Source organism: Phoca vitulina, unplaced genomic scaffold (assembly GCF_004348235.1).
Source record: "Phoca vitulina isolate PV1807 unplaced genomic scaffold, GSC_HSeal_1.0 scaffold5, whole genome shotgun sequence".
Classification (NCBI taxonomy): domain Eukaryota; kingdom Metazoa; phylum Chordata; class Mammalia; order Carnivora; family Phocidae; genus Phoca; species Phoca vitulina.
The window spans coordinates 10,038,834-10,064,629 of NW_022589708.1; the positions used below are offsets into that span (position 1 = coordinate 10,038,834).

Below are 25,796 nucleotides of genomic sequence, written 5' to 3' on the forward strand. Positions count from 1 at the left end.
GTTAAATGGAAAGAAACATAATCAGTTAAAACGTCTATATAAATCTAGCCTGGCAGATCTCTCAAATGGATCTGAGATTAGAAGCCAGCAGCAGATGGCAACGTGCTTCACACAAAGCCAATTTCTCAATAACCTTGAGATTTTGAAAGGTCCCCAAAGAAGTAAAATCAGATAGGCTCTTAGTCGGGATCGTCCTTAAGACAGATAAAGCTAATGGACTTGTGTCAAAGGAAGAAGATGAGATCGATGTTCTACGGGCTTCAGTCCCCCAGGTGCAAAGACATTTTGCCATGAGGCATGTAGAATAAATCTTCGGGTGACTGGGAGGACAGATGTGGAAAATATATTGGCAGGAGGAGCAGGTGATGAAGGCCCAACTCACATATCACTCGGGAGGAGTGCTGTTGTACAGCTTAAGCTTGTCCCGGACAAAGAGGAGAGCGTGCTGACGTCACTTCCCACCCACAGGTCAGAAACACTCCAGACCATGTAAGTGAATGCAAAATGTAAGTTTTAGCCAAAGACTCTCAAAACAGAATTTACTGCAGTGTCGAGGATCATAATAGAGTACATAGGCATATTAAAATGATTTAATGGGAAATAGCTTAATTTTTTTTTTTCAAAAAGGAAGTGAAACTTGGTATTTTCTTAAAGTTTCCCAGCCTTCATTAGGTTCACCACCCATTATCAAATCATTGGATAGTGGGCAAAAGACCCAAAGGCAGGAGCTCCATTGTTACTAGATAAGGAAGAGAAATCAGATAGCCCTTTATTTATGAACTACTAGATGTTTTCTTAGCTCAAGATATCAACTCCTATGAGTCAAAGTTTGAAAATTCTAAGGATGATTTGAAATCTGTTCATTCCACAAAATCCATCATTTCCACCTCCCCCTGCTACTCAGTCATTCAACTATTTATTTATCTATTTATTGGTGCAATCAACTTTATAGCACACCTACCATGTGCTTCGCAAAGGATTTCCTCCCAGGAATCTTGGGATTTCAAGCTCTGAGGAATTCTAGGAAAAGAAAAGCAGGACCAGAGACGGGAAGGTGGAGGAGGTAGATCTACAGAGTGCCTCCCAAGCGCCCCTCTCAGGATGTAATTCCACATAACCCTGACAGCCCCGGCCTCCTTGCGGACTCCCTAGACACTGCCCAAGGAAACCCAACAAATAGGAAATTAGGATCCACTGTAAGTTATCAATTTACTAAAAACTGCAATAAAGCGTGTCAGCTCTTTACTGAGCCAAGTGGATTTCTGGAATCGAAAAGCAATTCCATTTATTCTGCTCCCCTTTTCTCCAAAAATAGCAAAATCACCTCCTAAATGAATAACTGTTGAGCATGACCGCAAATACAGCCCTGTATTTGAAGCAGTTGAACTTCAAAAAGAAGGCCCTGTGTACATTTCAGATTTTTCCATAAGAAAACTGTGCATCCAGATGACTCAGCATTTGTCACCTTATAAATCAGTTGAAAGACAAATGAAATGTTTAAAATCATCAAAGCATGTGCGGCCAAAGAAAATGTCAATGTATGACGAGGGGAAGTTGTTAGCATGAGTGTCCAGACGCAGGTCCCCTACCACAGCTTGTCTTATCTTAGATCCCTTCAGTCTGAACAAAACTTCACAGCTTATACCTGCTTACTGCTTACATAAACCTTCTCATGATGAGAAAGCAAAAAAAAGTGAGTTAATTGGAAGCTCTCAGCTTTCTAAGGTAGGTAGTTGCCATGATGGGGAGGATACAATGGCTTAAGGAGACAGGAAAAGATGCTCGAGTTGGCCATCCTGCTGGCCTGGCAGAGAAGAATGACTGTGAAGGAGCCCAGGGCATTTTATTTACACTCTTTAATTAGAGATAGAGAACCAGACAGAGATTCATGAATGACAAAATTCAAACACCTTTAACTCACAGTGACTTACATTAAAAATAGAGCTACCCTATGACCCAGCAATTGCACTATTAGGTATTTATCCAAAGGACACAAACAGTGATTTAAAGGGGAACATGCACCCCAATGTTCATAGCAGCAATGTTCACAACAGCCAAAATATGGAAAGAGCCCAGATGTCCATCGACAGATGAATGGATAAAGATATTCCACACAATGGAATATGACTCAGCCATCAAAAAGAATGAAATCTTGCCATTTGCAGCGACATGGATGGAACTAGAGGGTATTATGCTGAGCAAAATAAGTCAGTCAGGGAAAGACAAATATCATATGATTTTACTCATATGTGGAATTTAAGATACAAAACAGATGAACTTAGGGGAAGGGAAGGAAAAATAAGACGAAAACAGAGAGGGAGACAAGCCATAAGAGACTCTTAATTCCAAGAAACAAACTGAGGGTCGCTGGAGGGGAGGGGGGTGGGGGAATGGGGTAACTGGGTGATGGACATTAAGGAGGGCATGTGATGGAATGAACACTGGGTGTTATATGCAACTGATGAATCACTAAATTCTACCTCTAAAACTAATAATACACTATATGTTAATTAAATTGAAATTAAATTTTAAAAAAGAATTTGAAGATATATAAGCACATACAAATGACTGAGCAAGGGGCGCCTGGGTGGCTCAGTCGGTTAAGCACCTGCCTTGGGTTCAGGTCATGATCCTGGGGTCCTGGGATTGAGCCCCGCATCGGGCTCCCTGCTCAGCAGAGGGTCTGCTTCTCCCTCTGCCTCACCCCCTGCTCATGTTCCCTCTCTCTCGCTCTCTCTCTCTCTCAAATAAATAAATAAATAAATAAATAAATAAAATCTTTAAAAAAATGATTGAGCAAAAAAATCTTGAGAACCTTAAAAAAAAATCATTCCCATAGACTTTTCAGCCAGAAACCAAGAAAAATCCTACACCTACAATATGCTAATACACCACTTATTAACAGTGGAGCCAATGTGAAAAGAAACTTTAAAGGTCTTTAGTAAACGTCAACAAATGTCTTTGGCTTTGGGGCAATGCTGATGCCAGGAGCACTAAGGAATTCCCAGCTTATCAACAGAAAAACACATTATTCAATGATGCTTCTCTAATGACCAAGAAACTCTGCTCCCTTTCTCTGCAGATCTGCCAGACTAAAATCTGAAGCAAGAAGATAAACAGAACCAAAGCTATTGCATTTGACCTGGCCTACGTTTTTCGGTTTGTCATCTTTGGTCAGTACATTTATTTGTAGGGTAGCCTCTTCTCTGCACCCATTTACAAGTTCTTACCCCTCTGAAGCCATCACACCCCAGAGATACAAATCCCTCACATTCTTCAAGCCCTGCTCACAGGGTACGATCCTATACGATCATCCCAGCCAGAATGAATGGTTTCTTGCCCTGTGCATGAACAGCAAATTAATCACCCCTCTGTGTACAGGATTATTTTAATCAGTCTCGGCTTCATGGGCTTCAGGGTTGGGCTGCTCCCTCCGGCTTAAGAGGACTCTGCGTAACAGCAGCTCCTTAAGTGTGTCTTAGTCAGCTTCAGCTGCTATAACAAAATGCCATAGACTGGGCGGCTTACACAACAGAAATTTCTTTCTCACAGTTTGGAGGCTGGGAGGTCCAAGATCAGGATCTGGCAGCTTTGTGTCTTAGGGAGGGCCCTCCTCCTGGCTCGGACATAGCTGCCTTCTCACCATATCCTCACAGAGTGGAGAAAGAGAGCTCTAGTGTCTCTTCCCCTTCTCACAAATAGGCACAAACCCATCATGGGGGATCGACCCTCATGATCTATTCACCTTCCAAAGGCCCATCTCCCAATACCATCATATTGGGCATTAGGGTTTTAACATGAATTTCGAGGGGACACAAACTTTCAATCCATAACAAAATGCTAACTAAATTGCATGAAACACATTTCCCTTATTAAATGCTCCCCTCACTGCAAATAAGGGCTTGAGACAAAATTGTTTTTCACTTGTTCTAAAAGCTAGCAATCCACACACCAAGACCTTTCAGTCCACCTCCGACTGGTTTCTATTTTTTCACCAGAGTCAGACAAACTGAATGTTATTTTATCCATGTGCTTCTGTATTTCAGTGTCCTTTGATGCCACTGACCTCATCCTTAGCAGTATATTCAGGCTTTTTTTCCTTTAGTGTGAAAAGAACAAAACAGAAGTTCACTAACTCCCTTTGTTCACAATGGATCTTACCAGATATCCCTGAAAAGTTTACTGCCCTAACGTTATTTCCATTCACGCTTTTCAGAAAACTAATCTTTCTGTAACAGATGCAGGGACTGGCATTTACAAACAATTATTCTGCATGCTGTTGTTCAAGTATATTTCATTTAAAATATTACCCAATATTTGTTAATCCCCATGATGAGTCACCTTACATTATTTCACTTAATCTTCGTAAGAACACTGTGAGATTATTTCCATTCTTCCCATGAGAAATAGGCTTAGAAGAGGTAAGATAACCTGCTCAGTGTTGCACAGCCAATCCAAGGTAGACAAGATTCTATATATCCAGTATTTTTCTAACCCTGAAGCCCATAAATATTCAACTACACCATCTGGTCTTTCCAAGTCACATGCCAAAGCACTGAAGGGGAACCGCAATATATTGAAATATATACGCCATGTGTTAATAGATGAGGAACGGTTTCATAAAAATTTAATGGGTGGAAGTTGGGGAAAAAAAAACCCTGTCATCTTAAAGCTATATATAGATTACATCTCAAAAGAAGTAGAATTTGATCCCTACTTTGGAACATGATTTTTGTTTGTTTGCTTAGTGTCATTAATTATTGCCCAAAATCCTGTAAGGAAGAAACATCGTGATCGCTGTTGTCAGAACACACGTAATGCTTATCCCAAAAGGTTGCAGTGGGAATTGCATTAGCAATATCTAGGATACCTAGCATAATGTCTGGGCACACAGTAGCTGCTCAACGAATAGCACCCTCAATTAAAATGTCCTATTCTTCAGCTTATAGACAAGGAATGCTGTCAGGCAGGTTTCGAAGCTTTTACATCCTGACATAGATCTTAAAAGATTGAGCGGAGTCAGCTTAAGTCTTCCTAGTTACAAAGCCTATAACCTAGGGGCATCTGGGTGGCTCAGTCAGTTGAGCGTCAGACTCTTGATTCCGTCTCAGGTCGTGATCCCAGGGTTGTGAGATGGAGCCCCACGTTGGGCTCCGTGCTCAGCTAGGAGTCTGCTTGAGATTCTCTCTCCCCCTCTCCCTCTGCCCCTTCCTACTTAAAAGTCAAGGAATGAACTCTGAAATGCCATCCACTCTTTTAAGTCAAGATGTAGAGTCTGTTGAATGTATATCAAGCTAAGAACTCTACTCCCTTTAAAATGACACAAAACAATGAGCAGTCTGCTCTGAAAAGACCATGCCTTCCAATACAGAAATCTACTGCTCATTTGACTCCAGCCTCATTTGTAATGACATACTCTCCCGCACGCGCATGCAAGGGCTGGCTCCCTGGTCTGAAAGGCACGGCTTGTGTAATCCAAATGTCAATATCTCCATTTCCTGGGGCCCCCAATCAATTTCCTCTGCTCCTATCCCAGCCAAGGCCCACTTGATTTCCTCCTCAAAACCCCAAGATTTCTATTATCACCACCCCTGTGTTCTCAGCCTTTCTGCATGGTTGTGTGCAGCCCATCTTGTGCCAAGTGCACACTGAACATAAACCTAGTTAACCATTCATCTTTCTAGGCACCATCTGAGTTAGGGAGGTTAACCCTTCCTTCCAACCTGAATGAACAGGAAGGAAATAAAATGTGTAAGCTGAGACTGGATGTATTTCTGTAAGTTCCCCACATTCATTTCCTTGAAAAGTATACAAATTCCTTACTTTAGGCCAGTGCTTTGTCCGAGCATGACAATTACCTGGTACACGGGTTCAATAGACACATTTATGAAATGCACTTCTCCAGAAGAAGGGTTTAGGAACTGATGACAGAAAAACACAACTAATACCTACGGTCACCCAAACTTGGAAACACAACTGAAATAATTGAACTACGCATTAAATATATTTTCAAAAGAATTTTTTTGCAAACATAATTATAATTGCCAACTTTATATTTTCCCTGCCAACTTTTCAACAATTGCAAGCATATTTTTAAATCCTTCTAATTTCCTCTTTTTTAGTGATGTTGGTGCAAACTGCCAATCCTATTTTAGCAAAAAGGTTGGTAATGTGGCAGGTTTGGTATTATTTTAGGTCACAGTATAAGGACAAGCTGTTATCAACAGGCTCCATATAATTTCCTGTGCTCCTCAAACGTTTCCCAGCAACTGACCTGACATGGCTCAAAATTAGCTTGAGCAATTTGACAGGATCACAACACCTGCCCTGGAGCTCTAACTACACATTTCTCTTATGAAATTTAATGTGTTCAGGTAATGTGCTAAACTTGCACATTTTATCTATTAAAGATATAGTCACAAAAAATAAGACGGGTTATCAAAATCACCGGGATTACCCTGAAGCAAAAGATATTATGAAAAGATATCATAAAGAATACTTTATTACAATAATGACCTTAAAGATGTATTTAGGTAGTTCTTTACATATTTCTATATATATTCTTCCCCCTTTGGTTGATACAATTTAGAACGCATTAAAAAAACAAAAACAGCTGACGCTTGAAATCTACAGAATGACCACTTTTGTGTTAAAATGAACCTAAGTAAAACGTGGAACACTAGATATGTGCTTATGTCCCTTACAGTGTTAAACATGCATTGATTAAATAAATGAATAGTAACATAGCCAGGAGAGAATAGCAATTAGCATGAATGATTACCATTATTACTATTATACAATATTAAACCTGATATTAAATAGCTTGTGAAGTTTTATTTTATTTTATTTTAAGATTTTATTTATTTAGTTGACAGAGAGAGACACAGCGAGAGAGGGAACACAAGCAGGGGGAGTGGGAGAGGGAGAAGCAGGCTCTCCTCCGAGCAGGGAGCCCGATGCGGGGCTCGATCCCAGGACCCCGGGATCATGACCTGAGCCGAAGGCAGACACTTAACGACTGAGCCACCCAGGCGCCACGCTTATGAAGTTTTAAAGCTGCAAGGGGTCTAGACTTTAAAAATATTAAAACCCATGTTGCACTATTTACCATTACTTCCCATGCTCTCTCTCTCAAATAAATAAATAAAATCTTAAAAAGAGAAGAACACACTTTGAGAAACACTGTCCTAAGTATTCATTTAAGTGGGCTGGTAAATTGTAATTTTTTTTCTTAAGCTTGTTTGGGTTGGGTTTTCTATCACTTGGACCCCAAAAAGTGTCCTACCTGATACACCTGTGAGTATCTGGAAGACCCCTGCCCACTAAATAAGCCTGAATTACTCCATCTTAGAGTTTATACATTAGAAGCATATGAAGGCAACTCATGAGGCAATTATTAGAATAACATACATCTCATAATATATTTAAGGGTTTTACCTACTTTATTCTATGCTACAATGAAATTTCATAGCATCTTGTAATCAAATATTGGAGGTACACAAAAACTAATACCTAGATTTCTTTTCTGAATAACAGAAAGTTTCTGATATTTTCACGTGGAATTTTATTTTGATGAACTTAAACTGAAGCTATTTTTACATAATAAATATAATTACCAAGACAGATCTGATTTTACTTTGGATATAGGAAAAACCTTACACGTACAAGCTGCAACTAGTGTTTGTTTAACATACAACCCATAATTTAATTTCTCATTCATCTTTTGCAATCCTAATGAGAAATGGTTATCTGTGTCTAAGGAGTCAAAGTGTCCTAGACACCCCAAAATAAAAATATGTATTTAAGTAACTAGAAACTTATCTGGATGTGGTAAATTTGTGCAGGAGTCGTTAAATTTTCTAGTCTTCTGGGTCTTAGTACCCATTTATTATGGGATAAACCGCAATCTTTGGGAGGTGATGTATCCTTTGGCCACCACTGGACACCTTCAGATGGCTGTTTTACAAACCATTGTTCCTGCTCCGTTTGCCCTCAGAAACATTCCCTTCTCAATGTCCTGTGGATGTCCCTGACAGGGCCCCTGCTACTCTCCCAGGTGGCAGATATTTGAAGTATTTAACCAGGAATGAGGAAGAAGTACCAGTGCTGAACACCAAAGGAGGGCAGGAGTTCTCTGGTAAGCAGAGACTTAACCCTTTCATTTCCAAGTAGGAAAAGGCCCAGGTGTCTCTGGGGGAATGTAGGGAGGGAGGTTGCAGGACTTGGAATATTTGGAAACCAATATGACCACAACAGTTTACATTTACCGAATAAGCTTTGCCCCTACCTCCCCAGCTCCACCCTCAATTCCTGCCAATTCCATCAAATCAATCTACTGAGCATCCTCCTACCTTTTGCTTTTTCTTTCTATGGTCACCACCATAACTCAGAATATTCTTAGTTTTCACCATTGGCCATTAAAATAGCTTTCTCATTGTTCTGTCCACTTAAAAACTTTTGTCTTTTCATTTATCGTGACAGCAATGTCCCTGATATTTCCATCTAGAAAAGCCAATCTCTGCTCACCATTATCTGCCAAGGGCTGTCCACAGTCATTTTTTTGGTACTGAAAGGCTCCCTATGAGCTGCTCCCAATTATCTCTGCAGACTTCTCCCTGATAACTCCTCTGAAAGCACCCTTTGACCTAAGCGAGCAAGACCAGTGTCCATGACGTTCACCTTCAGATTTTGCTTATTTTCTCCCTCTGGCTGGAATGCCAATCCTCCCATATCCACTAGTTAATATCTTCCTTATTTTCCAAACAGCTCAGACTCCTCATAGGCATGCCACTTTGTACCTCTTTAATACTGCGTTATACTATATTTCAAACCTACCACTCCATTTCCTAAGAAAAAGACTCGTATCTTTTCATCTGTATAACCCCTCTACAGCTACCAATGCAGGGTCTAATTCATAGTAATTGCTTAAAAAATACCTGGTAACTGAAGATAAAAATCACATAATAATTATACACATACAATACCAATATGTACATCTTCTGTTTTATATCTTTACATATAAATTCTTGGATCTTTATATATGAGAAAGCAGTCCACTTTCAGAGCTTCAATTCCTTTTTTTTTTTTTAAGATTTTATTTATTTATTTGTTTGAGTGGGTGAGGAGCAGAAGGAGAAGAAGAGAGAGAATGTCAAGCAGACTCTACACTGAGTGTGGAGCCTGACGTGGGGCTTGATCTCATGACCTTGAGATCATGGCCTGAGCTGAAATCAAGAGTCAGAAGTTTAACCGACTGAGCCACCCAGGCACCCCCAGAGTTTCAACTCTTAGATAGTGACCAATTTATACAGATACACTTTCTAATAATTACACACATATTTTTGTCAAAGATATTTATACTAATATGGACTTCCAATAAAACTGTAAGTATTTTGAATTTCAAAATCAAAGTTTATGAAAAATTAATCCCTAAAGGATCTATAGTTCCTCATTAGAAACAGGAAATACATTCTCTATTAAGTTAATGATCTACCTAATGGTGTTTTCAGTTTACAATGGTTGACCGACCAATCAATGGCTGTGGGACAGCTCACAGGATCTAAAACTGTTTACATTCTCTTGTCATCTTCAATAAGTGAATTCTATTGTAGTTTAAAATCTGAAAAACAGAAATCTGAGTAACATCAAATATGCTGACTGATTCCACTGTTCTTCTGAAGTTCTCAGAAGATAAATTCCAAAAACAGCTTATTCAAGTAACCAAACACATTATTCTACATAAAACATTCTTTTAAAGTAGAAAATGTATGAAAATTAAAACGAATAATTTAGCAAAAAGTAGATAAGTGGCTTACTAGGTGTGCATATGAAAACAGACAGCTATTAACCTGCCTCATGACATAGATCAATATTCTGGTTTTCATAAAACCACTGTGTTTTATAGCATTTGGAGCATGCATTTATGCAAAGACCTGCTGAAAGATGTCATAAAATGACAGATTGGGTATATTTAAGTACAATGGAAAGAAACACTTCCCCTTTGACTCACAGGACATTAAGTCTATATTTAGGGAATTCATTTTTATGAGATTTTCTTATGAATTCCCTCACTAGAGATTAGCTTCTGGATATATTTTTGCTCTTCTCTTTTTAATTTTCTTACCCCTTCAGAAAAATCAATATAATTTACTGTATAATTAATATGGTTACATTTAAAACTGAAACATATTTACCTCCAAATTAAATTTAAATATCAGATATTTACAATCACATCAATCACAAATTTCACTGAGGAGCCACGACATTGGAATACCTATGTCAAATCTTGTGGCTGATAGAATAATTGCTGTCAACAGCTGAATCCCCTTCCGCCCTGACACCTTGCGGAGTCCAAGAGAAGGCAGGGCACAGATACGGGGCTTGACCATGTCACTCCTTTTGCCCAACAGTGCGTGGACATAATGTGCAAGTGACTCAAGGCCTTAAGGAACACCGAGTATTCCCTCATCCTCTAGTGGTTCTGTGACCCACCACGACAAAAGCATACCCCGCCAGCATAAGAATAACGTGGAGCTCAGCCCACACCCTGGAATCCAGCCTTGCCCAGCTGAGTCATAGCTGAACTACACACCCAAGAGGGAGAAAAAAAGATTGGTTTTGGTGTTTTCTGGTAAGCCACTGAATTTGGGGGTACTTTGTAATTCAGCATTCTTGCAGCAATAACAATGAAGTCCTAAGACACAATATTAGAGAAAATGCACTGCTGCCCTTGAGGAGTGCATAATATAATTGCAGTGATATGGGAGAGGCCTGATAATAAGATCAATAACAACAATAAGAATAGCTGCTGATGAGCGATTACGATGAGCCAGGGATTTTCCTGAGTCTTTACTCTCATAATAATACCTGGAGAGGAGTAAAGAGAGGCATGGGGAAGTTAATTATTTATCCTTCTCCTTCAATATCCTCGCTGTTCTGCCTCTCACAGTTTTGCGCATGGAAAAAGCACTTGGTTATTGTGGATTAATACCGCACACACTCATCGGAAATCGCAGAAAAGGAATGTAAGTATTCTTGGGCCTCTGTTACCTGGTGGCACTGTGCTAAATGGTGTAGGTCAATACAAGAGTGACTGATGGCACAGCTTTTGGTGTCGGACAAGTATGATCTTAAACATTCCATTTAATCTTTCTCAGGCTCAGTTCTTTGTCTTTAGAATGGCAAGACGACCCACCCAGTAGGTTTACTGTGAGAATTTAACACAAGAGGCATATAGCAAATCCTAAATAAATAGTAACTGTGTTACCTTACCTTCTCTCGATTCCATAATAACACTATAAGATCATTACAATTAAACAGACGTTTTTAAAAGTGTATCCCATATAATGTTGCCCTTTTAGAAAGGAATTATTTTCCAAACCATCATTATTTCCTCCGAATAACCCCATACACATCATTCACCAGTGGTTACTCTAACTCATGCTCGGTTCTCTCATTAGTTTGACCAGTTCTCTTCCACATAGAGGGCAGCAGAGACTGTCGTGGTTTTTGATTTGACTATTATGGTTTTGATATGGCTTTTAATATTTATTTTGGGGGTATACTTCAAGATGCACACAACAATTCTTTTATTATATTTTAATAGGCTATGTGCCGATAGTTGGGAATTTAACAAACGCCAAGTCTACTTTATAGAATGTTAATGCCTATATTACAACAGCATGCAGGTATCGTAGGCATTGGGCACTCATTAAATAATAATTTATGAGAGTGAGAGTTCTTAAAATTCTCAGAAAGTAAAGCTTTCAAGGCAAGCGGAAGGTCATAGGACGACTCTCTGTAGCGGTCAACTGTCTGAAAGGAAAATCTTTCCACCCCTTTCCTGAAACAGAGGACACTGGATTCAGCACCTGCTGCTTTCTGATGGCTCCAATCTCCCAGCTACCAATGCCCTGTCATCTTTTTGGAGATGTTTAATAAATGTTCGTTGGATTTAACTGAAGCTCAGAGAAGCCAAGTGACTTATGCAAGGTCACACAATAAGTAACAACAGTGGAGAAAAAACAATTTGTTTTGCTTTTTAATTCCAATTCCCAGGCACTTTCCAGAGCAGTGTGCATCTGCATTTCCATCCTATGCAAACCTGCTCACTTAGCTTTCCCAAAGGAAAGATTACTAACTTCAAAAGAGACTATATTATTAACAGATCAGTGCTTTGCCATTCCTAAGTCTTAAAATTCTACATCTAGCGTATTAGTAGGTATTAGTAGGGATGAAATATAGAAGTAGAATTTCAAGAATCCTAGGCAGATTGATGAGTGACATACCCACCTCCAAAGAGTAAAGTACACCCTTGTGATGATCCAGTCAGAACTGTTCACTTTTCTATAGACACTTGTCTTCCTTCACCGTGCATTTCTGCTAATTCCCATTGGTTTGTTCTCAAAAATGTTATACATGTATTAAAAATTGCATGTTATTTGAAAGTCTGGATTTCATATTATAAATAATTTTAGAAGAGCAAAAGATAATCTCAAACGTGATTTATTCTTTTTTTTTAAAGATTGACTTATTTATTTGAGAGACAGTGAGCACAGGGCAGGGGGGAGGGGCAAAGGGAGAGGGACAATCTCAAGCAGACTCCCCACCAAGTGCAGAGCCCCATGTGGGGCTCGATCCCACAACCCCAAGATCATGACTCGAGCCAAAATCAAGAGTCAGACACTCAATGGACTGAGACACCCAGGTGCCCCAAAATGTGATTTACTCTTAATAGCCAAAATAACACTAGTAAATGTTCATGAAAGTAACAAATATATATTCAACTCTCCTATCTACATTTTCTTTCACTTTTATAGGCCAGGAAAATCAAAGGTTATAGAAAAGTTTCTCCCCTTGCTGACTCCGGAGAACGCTTATTTTGATAAGAGTTGGTGCTAAATGCAATCACTCTAAGAACATCAATTACAGCTGAGAGAAATGCTTTGTTGGTATGACAGTCCCAGTGCTTTCTGCTACCCGGACTTCTTTTGATATTAAATGAATAAAGTGTTCTTCTGCCCAGTATTGGAGCTTTTAGGTGCATTATCTCTGGCATAATGCAGAAATGAGAATGAAAATATGCTCTTCCAAGAAAAAAATCAACAGAAGATATATTTTTAAATATAAAAATGAGGTCCTTCAAAACTATGTTATTTCAGGACTCCAAGTTCATGAAAATATTTTCCCTAAATATGTGGTTTCAGGACAACTTTAATATGCTTAAGGAGAAGCCTCCTACTGATTTGGGGGGCAAATTTTTCTCAGGGTTCCTTAATACGATAGCTGGAGAATAACAATTTTGACTACCTCTTAAAAGTTATATGAGAATTAAATGAATTCATACGTACAAAGATATTTTCCAGCAAAGCATACTCAAATAGAAATAGATATTTTCCCATTATTCTTGTTTATTACTAACACAGCATTAATTTTAAAGCTCAAATCCATCCAAGCAGGCAATTGAAGTCTATCCAGGACACAGCTAGAACCAAATATTTTCCTTCTTAAAACAAATGAATTATTTCATGTCAAGATGACTCTTGGAGCTTATATAACTAATGATGTTGACCAAAAAAGCAAAAAGAAAAAAGAAAAAAAAAAAAACTGTAACTTGTCTTTCGTATTTTGGAGAGGAAAAGGCTTACGTGGCCAAGTCATTTTGTTTAGAAAAATAACTAGTTTTGTCTAACTATTTTGCACAGCAGAAAATGATAGCTTTGAAAGAGCAGTAATGGCCAATAAGGAAATACATTTACCATGTTTTGATTTTCTGATTTTGGCTCCTTACTCTCTCCCATTGACTAAATCATGATTTACAGTTAAGGCCTTACCTAAGAGAAGTTTCAAAGCAATATCAAAACTCATTGACCTCTTTTAAAAAAAAAATGTTTTTTGGCCTGCCTTTCCCCAGGAAGTATCCAGATAAAACAGTAAAACAGAAAACTAGAGTGGTAACTATTCACTTGGAATAATTTGATGTTTGAACTAGTGACTATATACAATTAGGATGATAGGCTCTTAGCAGAGAAACTTGTCTTACAGCGTAAGTTAGGACTGAGGTGACACAAGATCAAGCCAGTGAGCATCCTTATAAAGATCTTGTTTTTCTTTTCCCTTTATAAAGCCATCATTCTTCTACCCAGCCTTAAGTAAGACGATTTAGAATAGACAGAAGAATGAGTTCTATTACAAAATATAGTTTCTTATTTGCCAGGAAATGTGATCCTTGAAAAGACAAAGCACTCTTTTCCAAAGAAAATGAGATTTGCAACCTCCTTGTAGCTCTCTATCTTTATCAATTTTAGAGTTAATGGAAAATAGTTTGAGAATTTACCCATGCGGGGGTAAATCCCCCAGGTATTCTCAGTCTCTGCTGTACCGTATTTCTCCTCTACAGATGTGACTCTTGACCTTGACTCCCACACCAGGCTTGGGATCTAAATTTCCCTAAGGACAAAGGTTTCAGATCTCCCAGTTCTACCTGATTTGAAGTTTCCCTTTGCCAAGATTAGCAATGTATGAAGACACTTTTATTAACAGTTCTGTTGGCTGACGACTCCCTCACGTGTACTTGGGGACCCAGCTCACTCTTCTTAGTGGAAATGTCTGTGTGTCCACGCAAGAACAAGGGAGATACAGAGCTGCGTGCACATACGTGTACAAAGGTCTGTGCACAATTTTAAATTGGAGTTTGAAAATACTGCTTAAAGCCCTCCTATATCAAAAAATAAAACAACAATAACAAAAACTGGAAGCAATCAGGATGTTCACTAATGGGCAAATCATTTAATAAAGCAATATATCCCTACTACAGGACATCATATACCTATTAAAATTCTTAATCGTATATATTATTAAGCTAGAATGAGGGCTGTGATAAATTCTTAAGGGGACAAAAAGCAAGAGAGGGAAAGAAACAGACCTGGGCGAGTGTGCGTTCACATGTTTACAACACACGCGTGTACATAACCACGGGAAAACAGGCAAGTATGCACCCTACGCTTAAATATTGATTACCTCCAGAGGTTATGCTGAAGACCAGACTAAGGAGGATTCACAGCACACACATATTTAACTCACCTGAACTCAATTATATGTGCTTAGGCATTGAAGGTAAATACTTGGCAATAAAGGAAGGTGGAATAATGATTTAAATAGTGTAGAGATTCTGTCATTCCATTCAATGAGTGGAAGCCCCAGGTGGGGCTTGTGAAAGAAGAGGGACTGTGAAAGAGATGGGACTTCCATGGGCTGATGTTCTTGCTGTGCGTCTCCTGGTGAGCTGAGGGCCCCCAAAAGAATGATCCAGCTACGACTCCTCTCAGATCCAGCCAAAAACCAAAAATGGAGTAAACACAGAAACAGCCATTGAATAAACACTCATTTACTAGTATTTACCATGCTAGACTGAGGGATGGAGTAATTAACTTGAACACACAGCCTTCCTCGGAGATTTGTCAGGGTAACGTTTAAACTTCAAATGTCTGATTTGGGGCTGATGTAGAATCTCTTCTCTGCATAAAATGCAACCTCACTGTGCTTTTATCTATGCGTTTACGTATTGTTTGAGTTTTTGTAGTGGACATGTGTGATGGTTTAATAAATTTTAAATACAGATAAATAAATGGATAATTTAAAAAATATTTAAATACATAAACCATGTGTGTTCTCTCTGGTAATTGAATTTCTGGTAACCAGATTTTGAAAAAATTACATCTTCTCATAGAAATAATGCCCCCATAAAAATATCTAGGCAAAAAAGCATTATATGCTGAATATATAAACAGGTACAGGGACTACACATCCATTACTGGTCATTCAATTACTAGTAAATACACTTAAAGCAAAGACATAGTCTCTTTCGCCTTAGCATAATCCCCTTAGAGATTCTAGGTTAATAATGGTAATAACAACTCCCATTGAGAGTAACAGTTATATCAGCTATTTTATTAGACGCATCATGCGTATTTTCCCACTTAAATTTTTCAGTAACTCTCCCCAGAGTGTTCATTATATCCCATTTTAGAGATGAACAAACTGAGTCTTACAGAATTTACCAAAACTACTGGAGTCCACATAGCAGGTAAAGCAGCATGGAACCCAGCCCTACTGGTGTCACGAGCTCAAGCTCTCAACCCCTATACAAATGCTACTCTTCCCCAATTTTAATAGACTTGAACTTTTTTTAATAAAACCGTTGTTTCATATAGGGTTACATTTAGCTGCCAGAAAACCCCCAAATGACAGGGGCTTAAGCAAAAGTTTATTATTTTTATGTGCAAAAGCAGTCCAGAAGCAGGCAGTCCAGGACTGGGGTGGCAGCTCCATGGCCTCTCCAAAAGCCAGGATTCCTGCCATCCTCATAGGTGGCCGCCATGTTCTTCTCTGGATCCAAAGGGGCTGCTGGAACTAGGTACATTCTAGGCAGGAAGAAGGGCAGATGGGCAAAACAAATACCTTCCTGCGAGTCAGCTCCCTTTGAGTTCGCCTACACCTCCGCTTACAACTCTTGACCCAGAATTTCATCCATGTCCACACATAGCTCTAAGAAGGAGGAGTGGTTGAAAAAACTGGGAGATTTAAGAACCAGAATGATTACTATTCAATCTTAAGTTGTTTACATATCTGTGATTAAATTACCCCATCTCCAGTGTCTCCAGAACATTCAGTAATGTTTACTGAATACTCAACAACTCTGCGAAGGTAAGTTATTTTGATTTTGTTATGCATTGTGTTGCTTTTCCCATTTTTGTAAGTTGAAGAAGTGGGTTCTGGGATCAACCCACTTGAGATCAATGCTTTGGAGGAGATGAAGGAACAGCCCAGTGGAGGTAAGAATCAGCAGCAGCAAAGCACTGAGTGTAAACTCTGCAAATGTGCAGAAATCTTAGGGTTTCGAGTAAAGAAAATGACTAAAAATTCCAGATTCAAATACTATTCACACACTATTTAGGGCATGGCTCTAGAACCGTAAATCAGAGTGAAGATTTCAGGGACAAGAACACAAAAGTCAAGTTCCTGAGACAAAGACAGAAACTAGGGTCAAAATCTTAGACATCCAGCAAGCTGGAACATGACCCACTATGGAGCAGGCATGTTGTCTGAAGGGAGATAGTTCCAAAATTTCACTGATCGTCAAAGGAGGAAAGATGAACATAGGCTTAAACCCAGAGGAAGATATAATGTGGAAAGAAAATAATTTCTTTGGTAGTTAATATCTTAGGACCTAGGGTAGAAGAGGGGCCTCTGACATAAGTAAGCATATAACTCCAGTGACTGACTAATCACTCATGTGTTTTAGCATAATTATTATCCCCGTTGATAATATTATTAGCCCATTTCATAAATAAGGAAACAGGAGCGGCAAACATTTGATTAACTTGCCCAGAGCTCCAGAGTTGGCAAGTGATAATGTCAGGCATTGAACGTAGGCAACTGCTGGTATCAGTCACTCTTCATGATCTGGACCAGAAGCTTGGAGTTCCTTATCAGCACTGGTGTGGGAAAGACTGGGGGCAGGGAAATTAGAACATGAAGATGAGCTCTGGAAAGAAGAAAAAGACTCAGTACTTGCATCCTAGATGAAGTGTAAGAACAGCCAGGTACTAAGGGGGGTTGGAACCGCTCTCTCTTGCCATTCATACACTGTAGCATTCTTCTTGCACTTCCCAGAAGGATGGGTATGGTAGGAAGACTAAGGGCCCCCAGAGATGTCCACATCCTTGTTCCTAGAACCTGTAAATAGCTTACATGGGAAAAGGGACCTTGCCAATGTGATTAAAATTACAGATCTTAAAATGGAAAGATTATTCTGGATTATCTGGTTGGATCCAATCTTTTATTTTATTTTATTTTGTTATGTTATGTTAATCACCATACATTACAACATTAGTTTTTGATGTAGTGTTCCATGATTCACTGTTTGCATATAACACCCAGTGCTCCATTCAATACGTGCCCTCTTTAATACCCATCATCAGGTGAGCCCAGCCCCCACCCCTTCCCCTCTAGAACCCTCAATTTGTTTCTCAGAGTCCATAGTCTCTCATGGTTCGTCTCCCCCTCCGATTTCCCCCCCTTCATTTTTCCCTTCCTACTATCTTCTTTTTTTTTTTTTTTTTAACATACAATGTATTATTTGTTTCAGAGGTACAGGTCTGTGATTCATCAGTCTTACACAATTCACAGCGTTCCCCATAGCAAATACCCTCCCCAATGTCTATCACCCAGCCACACCATCCCTCCCCCCCCCCCACCACTCCAGCAGCCCTCGGTTTGTTTCCTGAGATTAAGAATTCCTCATATCAGTGAGATCATATGATACATGTCTTTCTCTGATTGACTTATTTCGCTTAGCATAATACCCTCTAGTTCCATCCATATCCTTGCAAATGGCAAGGTTTCAGGGGTTTTTTTATGGCTGCATAATATTCCATTGTGTATATATATACCACATCTTCCTTATGGTTGGACCCAATCTAATCACATGACTCCTTCAAAGGTCAGATTTCCCAACCTATGTCTGAGGCCCAGAAAGCTGAGCAGCTTTTTGGGGTTATGATACTAAGAGACATGGGATGTCATCATGTCTCAAAATATATGGAAAACTTCCAAGAACCCTATGAAAGAGGTTTTTACTTTGCAAATTTAAAATTTGTAACAAGTAAGTTTGCTCTCAGATGTTCCCTTCTCTTTCTGGGGAAATTCTACTTGCAAAATAACCACTGAACCTCTCACATTGACACTATTTGATCTAAACACCCTAATGTTATAAATACGCTCTTCTAGATTATCAAGGTGTGGGGATGACCAAGTCCAAGGACAAGGTATCTCAGTCTCTACAGTAGAACGGCAGAGTATTGGGTCCAAATAAAGCAGTACAGTTGAGAGAAAGTGAAGATGAAAATCTTTAATTTTTATGTGTCACTTGAGGTAAGAGAGGGTGCATTTATCCAAAATGGATGAGCTTAAGAGAGTAGAACTCACAAAAAAAAAGAGGCCTGCATGAAGGGAGTGAGCTAGTGGTAGGGAACTCCTGAGTATGTTCTCCAAAACTATGGACATGTTAAGACCATGATGAAAACACATGAATGGAAGCAATGTGGAAACTGCAGTGAGTCTGTTCAACACAATCGTTTACTGGACGGGGTGTTAAAGAACAGACAGTGCTCTTACGTGTGTGGTGCCCCACGCAGGGGTGCAGAGGGGATATAAAGAAGAAGCAAGAATGGGAAGTACCAAGGGGAGCTGGACAGAGTTAAAGGAGGGGGCAAGTAAGTTGGAATATGGTTTGAAGGAAGGCAGAGAAGATGGAAAATGGAAAATAACTAAGAAAGGAAAAACCGAAGAGTGATTCCGCAAAATAGGCTTGGAGGGAATTACTCAACTATTCAAGAAAAACACAACTGTGAGGAAAAGCAGATCAGTCCTAAGACAGACTATAAAGAGCCAGAAAGTCCAGTTCTCATGAATAATCACATGCAATTCTCATACTATTTATTTAGCAGTGTCAAAGTCAAAAATATCTGCAAGAAAAAAATTGTTAATATTTATATATTAGGGGTGTTTCCATGTATTTTAATTATTTGTATATTGTGTATGTTTATGTACATAAATCAATGTTTATAAGGATGTTTTATACACAGTCTGAATAAATGTATAAATGCATAATTACATGGATATTAAATGTATTTATACATAAACATAAAAATTATTCTGAATAATACAATGCAGGACACAAGGTTCTTTATATCCATAAAGATGTTACAAAAAAAAAGAATCTAAGTTTCAGAGAAATCAGATGACTGGCTCAAGGTTAAGGATATAAGCAATTGAACCCAAGTTAACAGTTCAGACGTGATCCATCTAGTCCTGGATCCACTGCCAGTCAAGTCCAGACTCATTCTGCTACTGATAATTCTTCATTTTATAGCAATTTCAGATTAAAAATAAGCATTTTTCTTTCCTTAGTAAAGAGTCTTAGCCACTGATTAGGAGTTATCTGGTTCTTTCTCCTGACTCTTACTCTATCAGTTCTCTCATATGCCCAGTCACTGATTGACCATCTTACTCATCCTTGGGTTCTAAAGCATGTTGATTGTATCTTCAACAGTCTTTAAAATTCATCATTGTTCTATCTTACTCTCTCCCATGGGCTAGAATTGAAATAGTCTCTAAACTGAGCTCATCCCCATCAAGTGTCTACCCCAACCTCCCCTGCCCTCCAGCACCCTACCCTGTCACTTTTCATGAGTCAGAGTACTAATCAAAGCTCCCATGTTCAAACCACTCCATGGCTCTGACAAGCACAAACTTCACATTCAAGTTCAAAGCTCTCAACAATGTGTGCAACTGTAACTCAAAATATCTACAACTACTTTCCCCACAGCCCTAAGATCCAGCCAGGCCAAACCTAGAATACTTCACTGGTCCCCAAACACACTCACCACATGCCTTTCTGCCTCTAAACCACTGCTTGGATTTTTCTTCCCTCAGAATTCCAACAGTCCACGTTTTGGACTAAAAACCTCCCTATGCATAAAGATTTATGTCAAAGGCTACCTCTTTCTCAAGAACTTTAGCCACAATATTTAATTCCTGCCTCAATAAAACTCTCATAGAAGTTTGTAGAAATGATATTCTGCATTGCATTATAGGTATTTAGTATTTTCATCTCCCTACTCAATGGGAAGTTGTCATATTGTCTTCATCTTTATACCCCTTCAACAGCAGAGAGTCTAGTAAATATAGAGCACCTCATAAGTATTTGCTAAGTTCAATTCAATTAGCTCTTCCTAGTCACTAAAACTGAAACTCTTTTAAGTGATATATTTCAAAAGTGATCAGAAAAGATCTTAAAAGAACACAATATTTTATTTAAGTATAATCATACCTGTTAAGGGGGTTATTCAGGGATGCCTTGCAATATTAGCTGAAAGTTTGTTCTTCTGTAACCAAACACTGTACTCTTCTCAAAGAAATATTCCACCCAAATTAGTTTACTTCTCATTTGACCACCCCACACACAGGAATAATCTCTGCGCCAGACCTTTACACTATAAAAGTCCAAGGAAGATTCATGTGCCATGAACAAGTAGACACTGGATTATACATTAGTTATACATTAATATAAATGTAATCACTTTCGACCAGGCTCAAACTAAAACAAGTATCTTTCTTATGATTCACAGTATAAGAATCCCAATGGATTCTTATCCCAACTTTAAAAGGGCATGGTGTATCGAATAGAGCTGCTCTCAGGCTGGGCCAAAATAGCTATCCTTGCTCGACCTTTTTAGCTTTGGATCAATAACAGGCCCAGGCTACATTAAGAAAATTGCTCTCACTGCACCAAATGTCCAACAAATACAAAGCTAGGCTATCTATCTATCTATCCATCCATCCATCCATCCATCCACCCATCCACCCATCCATCCACCCATCCACCCATCCATCCACCCATCCATCCACCCATCCACCCATCCATCCACCCATCCGTCCACCCATCCACCCATCCATCCACCCATCCGTCCACCCATCCACCCATCCATCCTAGCTCACCTTTGTGCATCTATAATAATTTGTTATATGCCTATACGCATATTTATATGTATTGAGCACTTTGTGGAAAACACTATTCTAAGAGTTTTACATGTGCCAGAGCTCACAACAATCCTGTAAGGTAGGTATTGTTGTTATTCCCATTTTATAGATGAAGACATCGAGGCTCAGAAAGTTTCAGTAATCACCCAAGTTCACACAGCTGTTACGTGGTGGGGCTGGGATTTGACTCCTGGAAATCTTCCCCCAGAGCCCAGAGTATTAACCATTCTATGATACACTATCAGAGCAGGGTTTTATTTTCCTCGAAGGGGTATGGAGGTCCCTGAAAGCTACTCTATTTCTAGAACACACCACAGAGGTAAAGGCCCAGGTGCACATAAAAACATAGAAGACAACCTGCTATGTTTCTGTCTTACTAGCTACAACATAGGAACTTTTTCTTGAAGGCAGAATTGAGAAGCTACATTTGAAGAGCAGAACAAGCAGGCGAGTTGTTGAGGCAGCCCCATGACCGTGCTGTGTGGAAAGATCGCACTGGCCTGGCAAATGATCTCAGAGCATTTGCAGGGGCAGATCCCGCACCAGGCCCGGTGGAGCAAGCCTCGATGGGCATCAGTCACAAAGAGGAGAATGGAAAACGAACACAGTTATTTCATTCAGCCTTGAAATAAAGAGAAGCATCTTGCCTTCCACGGGAATGTGTACATATGCAAACAAAACCATGCATGATTCAGTCCTGCATTTGTATCAGGGAGGAAAGAATGCAGTGACTAAGATGTTAAGGGTAAACAACGACTCACTTTCCATGGGGGACCAACAAGAGCACTCTAGGCCATAGCATTCCCTCTGTGAGGCCAGAGCTTCACAGAAAGGACCCAGACAAGCTTCTTCAACGGGGAAGTTTTATCTGATGGCACCCATAACTAGTTTCGCCAGCTGAAGACTGCATCCTACCTCTTACTTTTCCAATGAAAGAACAACTCAAAAATGCCCTGAAAAAATGTGTTCAGAACTCATGATATTGAAGAGACCTTGCCGGAGGGAGTACAAGCCAAGAGAAGCCAAGTAACAGTCAGATTTGGAATGAAATATGAGACAATACTTAGCTTTCATTCCAAAGGGCTGCCCTTAATAATACTGCAGCCTGTGGGACAGACACCATTAAAATAACGAGCTGTGGTGTTCAGTATTTTTAAAGGGTTGAGCCCCAGCCTTTACAGGGTAAACCAGCCACAGAGAAGCACCTGTGCCCCTCCAAATTACTGACATGATTACTTTCCACTGCCAAGCGGTGTGCATATTAAATACTCTCACTATGCATTTCTGGGCCCAGGGGCCCAGAAAAAACCACTCTGCTATAAACTCATTCTTCACCTCTGTTAGTGTTGGACTCTTATTCTTAACGACATCCTGGGTAAAACAAGTTGTGAATTTTTTTTCCCCTACAAATCTGCCAAACCCTGGTTGGAATGCATCGTGTTGTCCTTTTACTAACGGAGCGCCTATATCATTCCCAGTGACCCAACCGAGGGTCTGGCCCCAGTAAATGGCATGTCCCCGTGAAACTGGTATAGGCGAGGGGTGTTCTCTACCAAGAAATATCTTGACCCATTCCAATATCACAACCTCAATCACTCCTTAAAAATGTACAAGAGAAATGAATTTATTTTTACTGCACCCTTACAAAATACCAAGTTTCACTGCAGCTGAAAAATTCAAGCAGCTAAACCAATACCAAAGCAATCGCTTCTAAGTCAGTATGGATCTGCTTACTTTTTTCCTTGTTATCGTTCTCTGATACACACTGCTATCAGTGAACAATACCCTAAGAATAAGAAGGCAAATCAAAGACACAATCTGCTGCCCCCGCCCCCGGAATTTGGGAAAATAATATTCTCCTGCTTTTCCTTGGTAAAAAGAAAATCCAGGCTTATGTTCTGCAAATACGACTAACATTCGTGATTGGGGTAGAGGAGCCCACCAGACGGACTTCCTTTGTGGGGAAGTTGGGAGGTTTAGTCTGTAATAAGGAGAGTTATCATTAAGTGAGTGAATCTTACCAATATTATTTCCGCTTCAGTTTGGACCCTAGGGCGGAGGAAAGTGTTGCAGCACGTGATTGCAGAGCGGCGGGGCGTTAGGCATCCCCGCGCGAGGCAGTCACTTCCCAGAGTCCGTCTGCGGCTCTCCCCGGGAAGTGGCGGAAAGCCCCGCCGGCAGTGCGCCCCGGACGCCCGGACGCCCGCAGTGCGCCGGTGCCCCTTACCTGCGCAGGTGCTCCCGTCGTAGGTCTCGCACACCCACTCGTGGCACTCACACAGGGGCCCGAAGTACACGCCGGGCTCGTTCACGTGACAAATGCAGACCCCGCAGTCGCAGCGGCCGCGGCCGTGGCACAGAGCGCCCCCTGGGGGCTGCCCGGGCGCCCGGCACCGGCGCTCCGACTCAGCCCGGGACAGCCTGCACGCGGCACCAGTCGCACTCCTGCAAGGGCGACAAACCACAGCAGGGCCGCGGTCAAGAGCAGACACTGCCCCAGTTACTCGGAGCCCCCGTTTCCCCCCAGTGCACCCCTGTGTGGCGACGTCCAACTTCACAGGAAGGAAGTTTGAGGTTCCACGTTCCTCTGCGGGCCACCCATGGGCCACCACAAGAGAAATGACCATGACCCAAAATGTCTGAGGGGTGACCTGCACACCTAGGAATAGGACTGCCTTCCAAGTGGACAGAGGTGATCCAGCCCTGCCTCTTGGTGGCTTGCCACTGAATCTTATATGCACATTTAGATTAAATGCAAACGAATGCAAAGTATGACATTTGGCTGACTTTTCAGTACTCTTTAAAAAGTCCCATTGCTAGCTGATGGCCAGGGGCAGCCGTTTTATGAAAATCTGCATTGAGCAGTGCTTAGAAACTATACTTTTAAAAAGTTTAGTTATCGTTATGTGTCCCACAGTCTCTTTCAAAATGCAATACAATAATGTAATACAGACCCTGTGCAATATTCTGCCTTATAGGGTACGAGCACACCCCAGGTACACAAAGGATTACCTTAGTCTCATGGCAGAAGTTGCTCCTGGTAGTTATTAAAATAGGAAGAAGTTAAATATTTATATTTATTCACGGTATTTTCCCGAAGGAAAAGTAAAAGGACAGACGTGAAGCAACAGACGGTGCAGACAGACGGAAAGGAATAGGAACAGGTTGAAAACAGTTTACCCCGGGTCCAACTTCCTAACTGCGCTGGGCTTAGGGCAGCCATCCTGCAGACTTGAGCCCTGCCACGCAAAGCAGGGCAGGTTCCTCTCAAAGAAGAACAGACCAGGCTTACCTCAGAGATGGCGAGAAGCTCTGGGGAACAGCTGAGAGCCCCGCGAAGAGAAGGGAGGACGCCAGCAGCAAGAAGTTCCCGAAGGCGGCGGGACGCATGCTGAGCTCCGGGGCTGGGCGGCAGAGCTGCGCTCCTGCTGGGGGGGGCTCCCGGTGGGGGGGGGGCGGGGGGCTGCGGCGGGGAGAGGTGCCACCCGCAGGCCGCCTGCGGACGGACACACAGACACCAGGGCGTGCAGGTCGGGCCTCTACCGGGAGCCGCAAGTGCCGTGATGAGCTGCCTGCGAGGATTTGGGCAGCGGCACCGCTCTGGGCGGGGTGCTGGTACCAAACCCCTCAAGTGCAGAGTCTAGGCAGGGAAGTAATTAGAAACAGTTGTACAAGCAGATGGTTTATTTTGACATTAAAAAAAAAAAAAAAAAGGTCCTGTTCACAGATTTATGAAAATCGTCTCTTTCTTCAAGTGTAGGCCCCAGAAATATTTGACAAGGGAATATTTGGGCTGGATGATTAATTAAAGAGACAGATAAAGTAGTCCCCTAGATGTGAAGGGGAAGGGGGTGGCTGGTGACAATGTGGGTGTGAGCACTTGAGTGGGGAATTACTTTCACCAGAGGCTTTGTAAGAAGGTGTACTGCTCGGGGTATGAGTGGTTGGGGGGGCAAGCACAATGGACAAATACAACTTTCTCCTGTACTTTTTATTCTCTCTTTCAAATGATGGATCTTTCACTTCTTAAGCCTTTAAAAAGTATGTCATGCTCCTGGCTGTTTGGGCCAGGAGTTTATCACACCACATTTTTTTCTTCTTGTCTTGGATGGTTCAAACTGTAGTTGTCCCAGATTCACCCCATTCTCCCCCATGAACAGAGTATGAAGAAACAAAATAAAATGTCTGATTGA

At 40.7% G+C, this 25,796-nt stretch overlaps 1 protein-coding gene across 1 annotated transcript in view; it reads right to left on the reverse strand.

The window, feature by feature from the left end:
• ITGBL1 (integrin subunit beta like 1) overlaps positions 1-24,993 on the reverse strand; it is a 200,409-nt gene extending 175,416 nt beyond the window's left edge. The window contains exons 1-2 of the mRNA XM_032402668.1: positions 24,896-24,993; positions 23,831-24,048 (exon numbers count right to left, since the gene is read on the reverse strand). Coding sequence (XP_032258559.1) covers positions 23,831-24,048; positions 24,896-24,993 — 316 coding nt within the window. The remainder of the gene's footprint in view (positions 1-23,830; positions 24,049-24,895) is intronic.
• Positions 24,994-25,796: the final 803 nt, after the last annotated feature.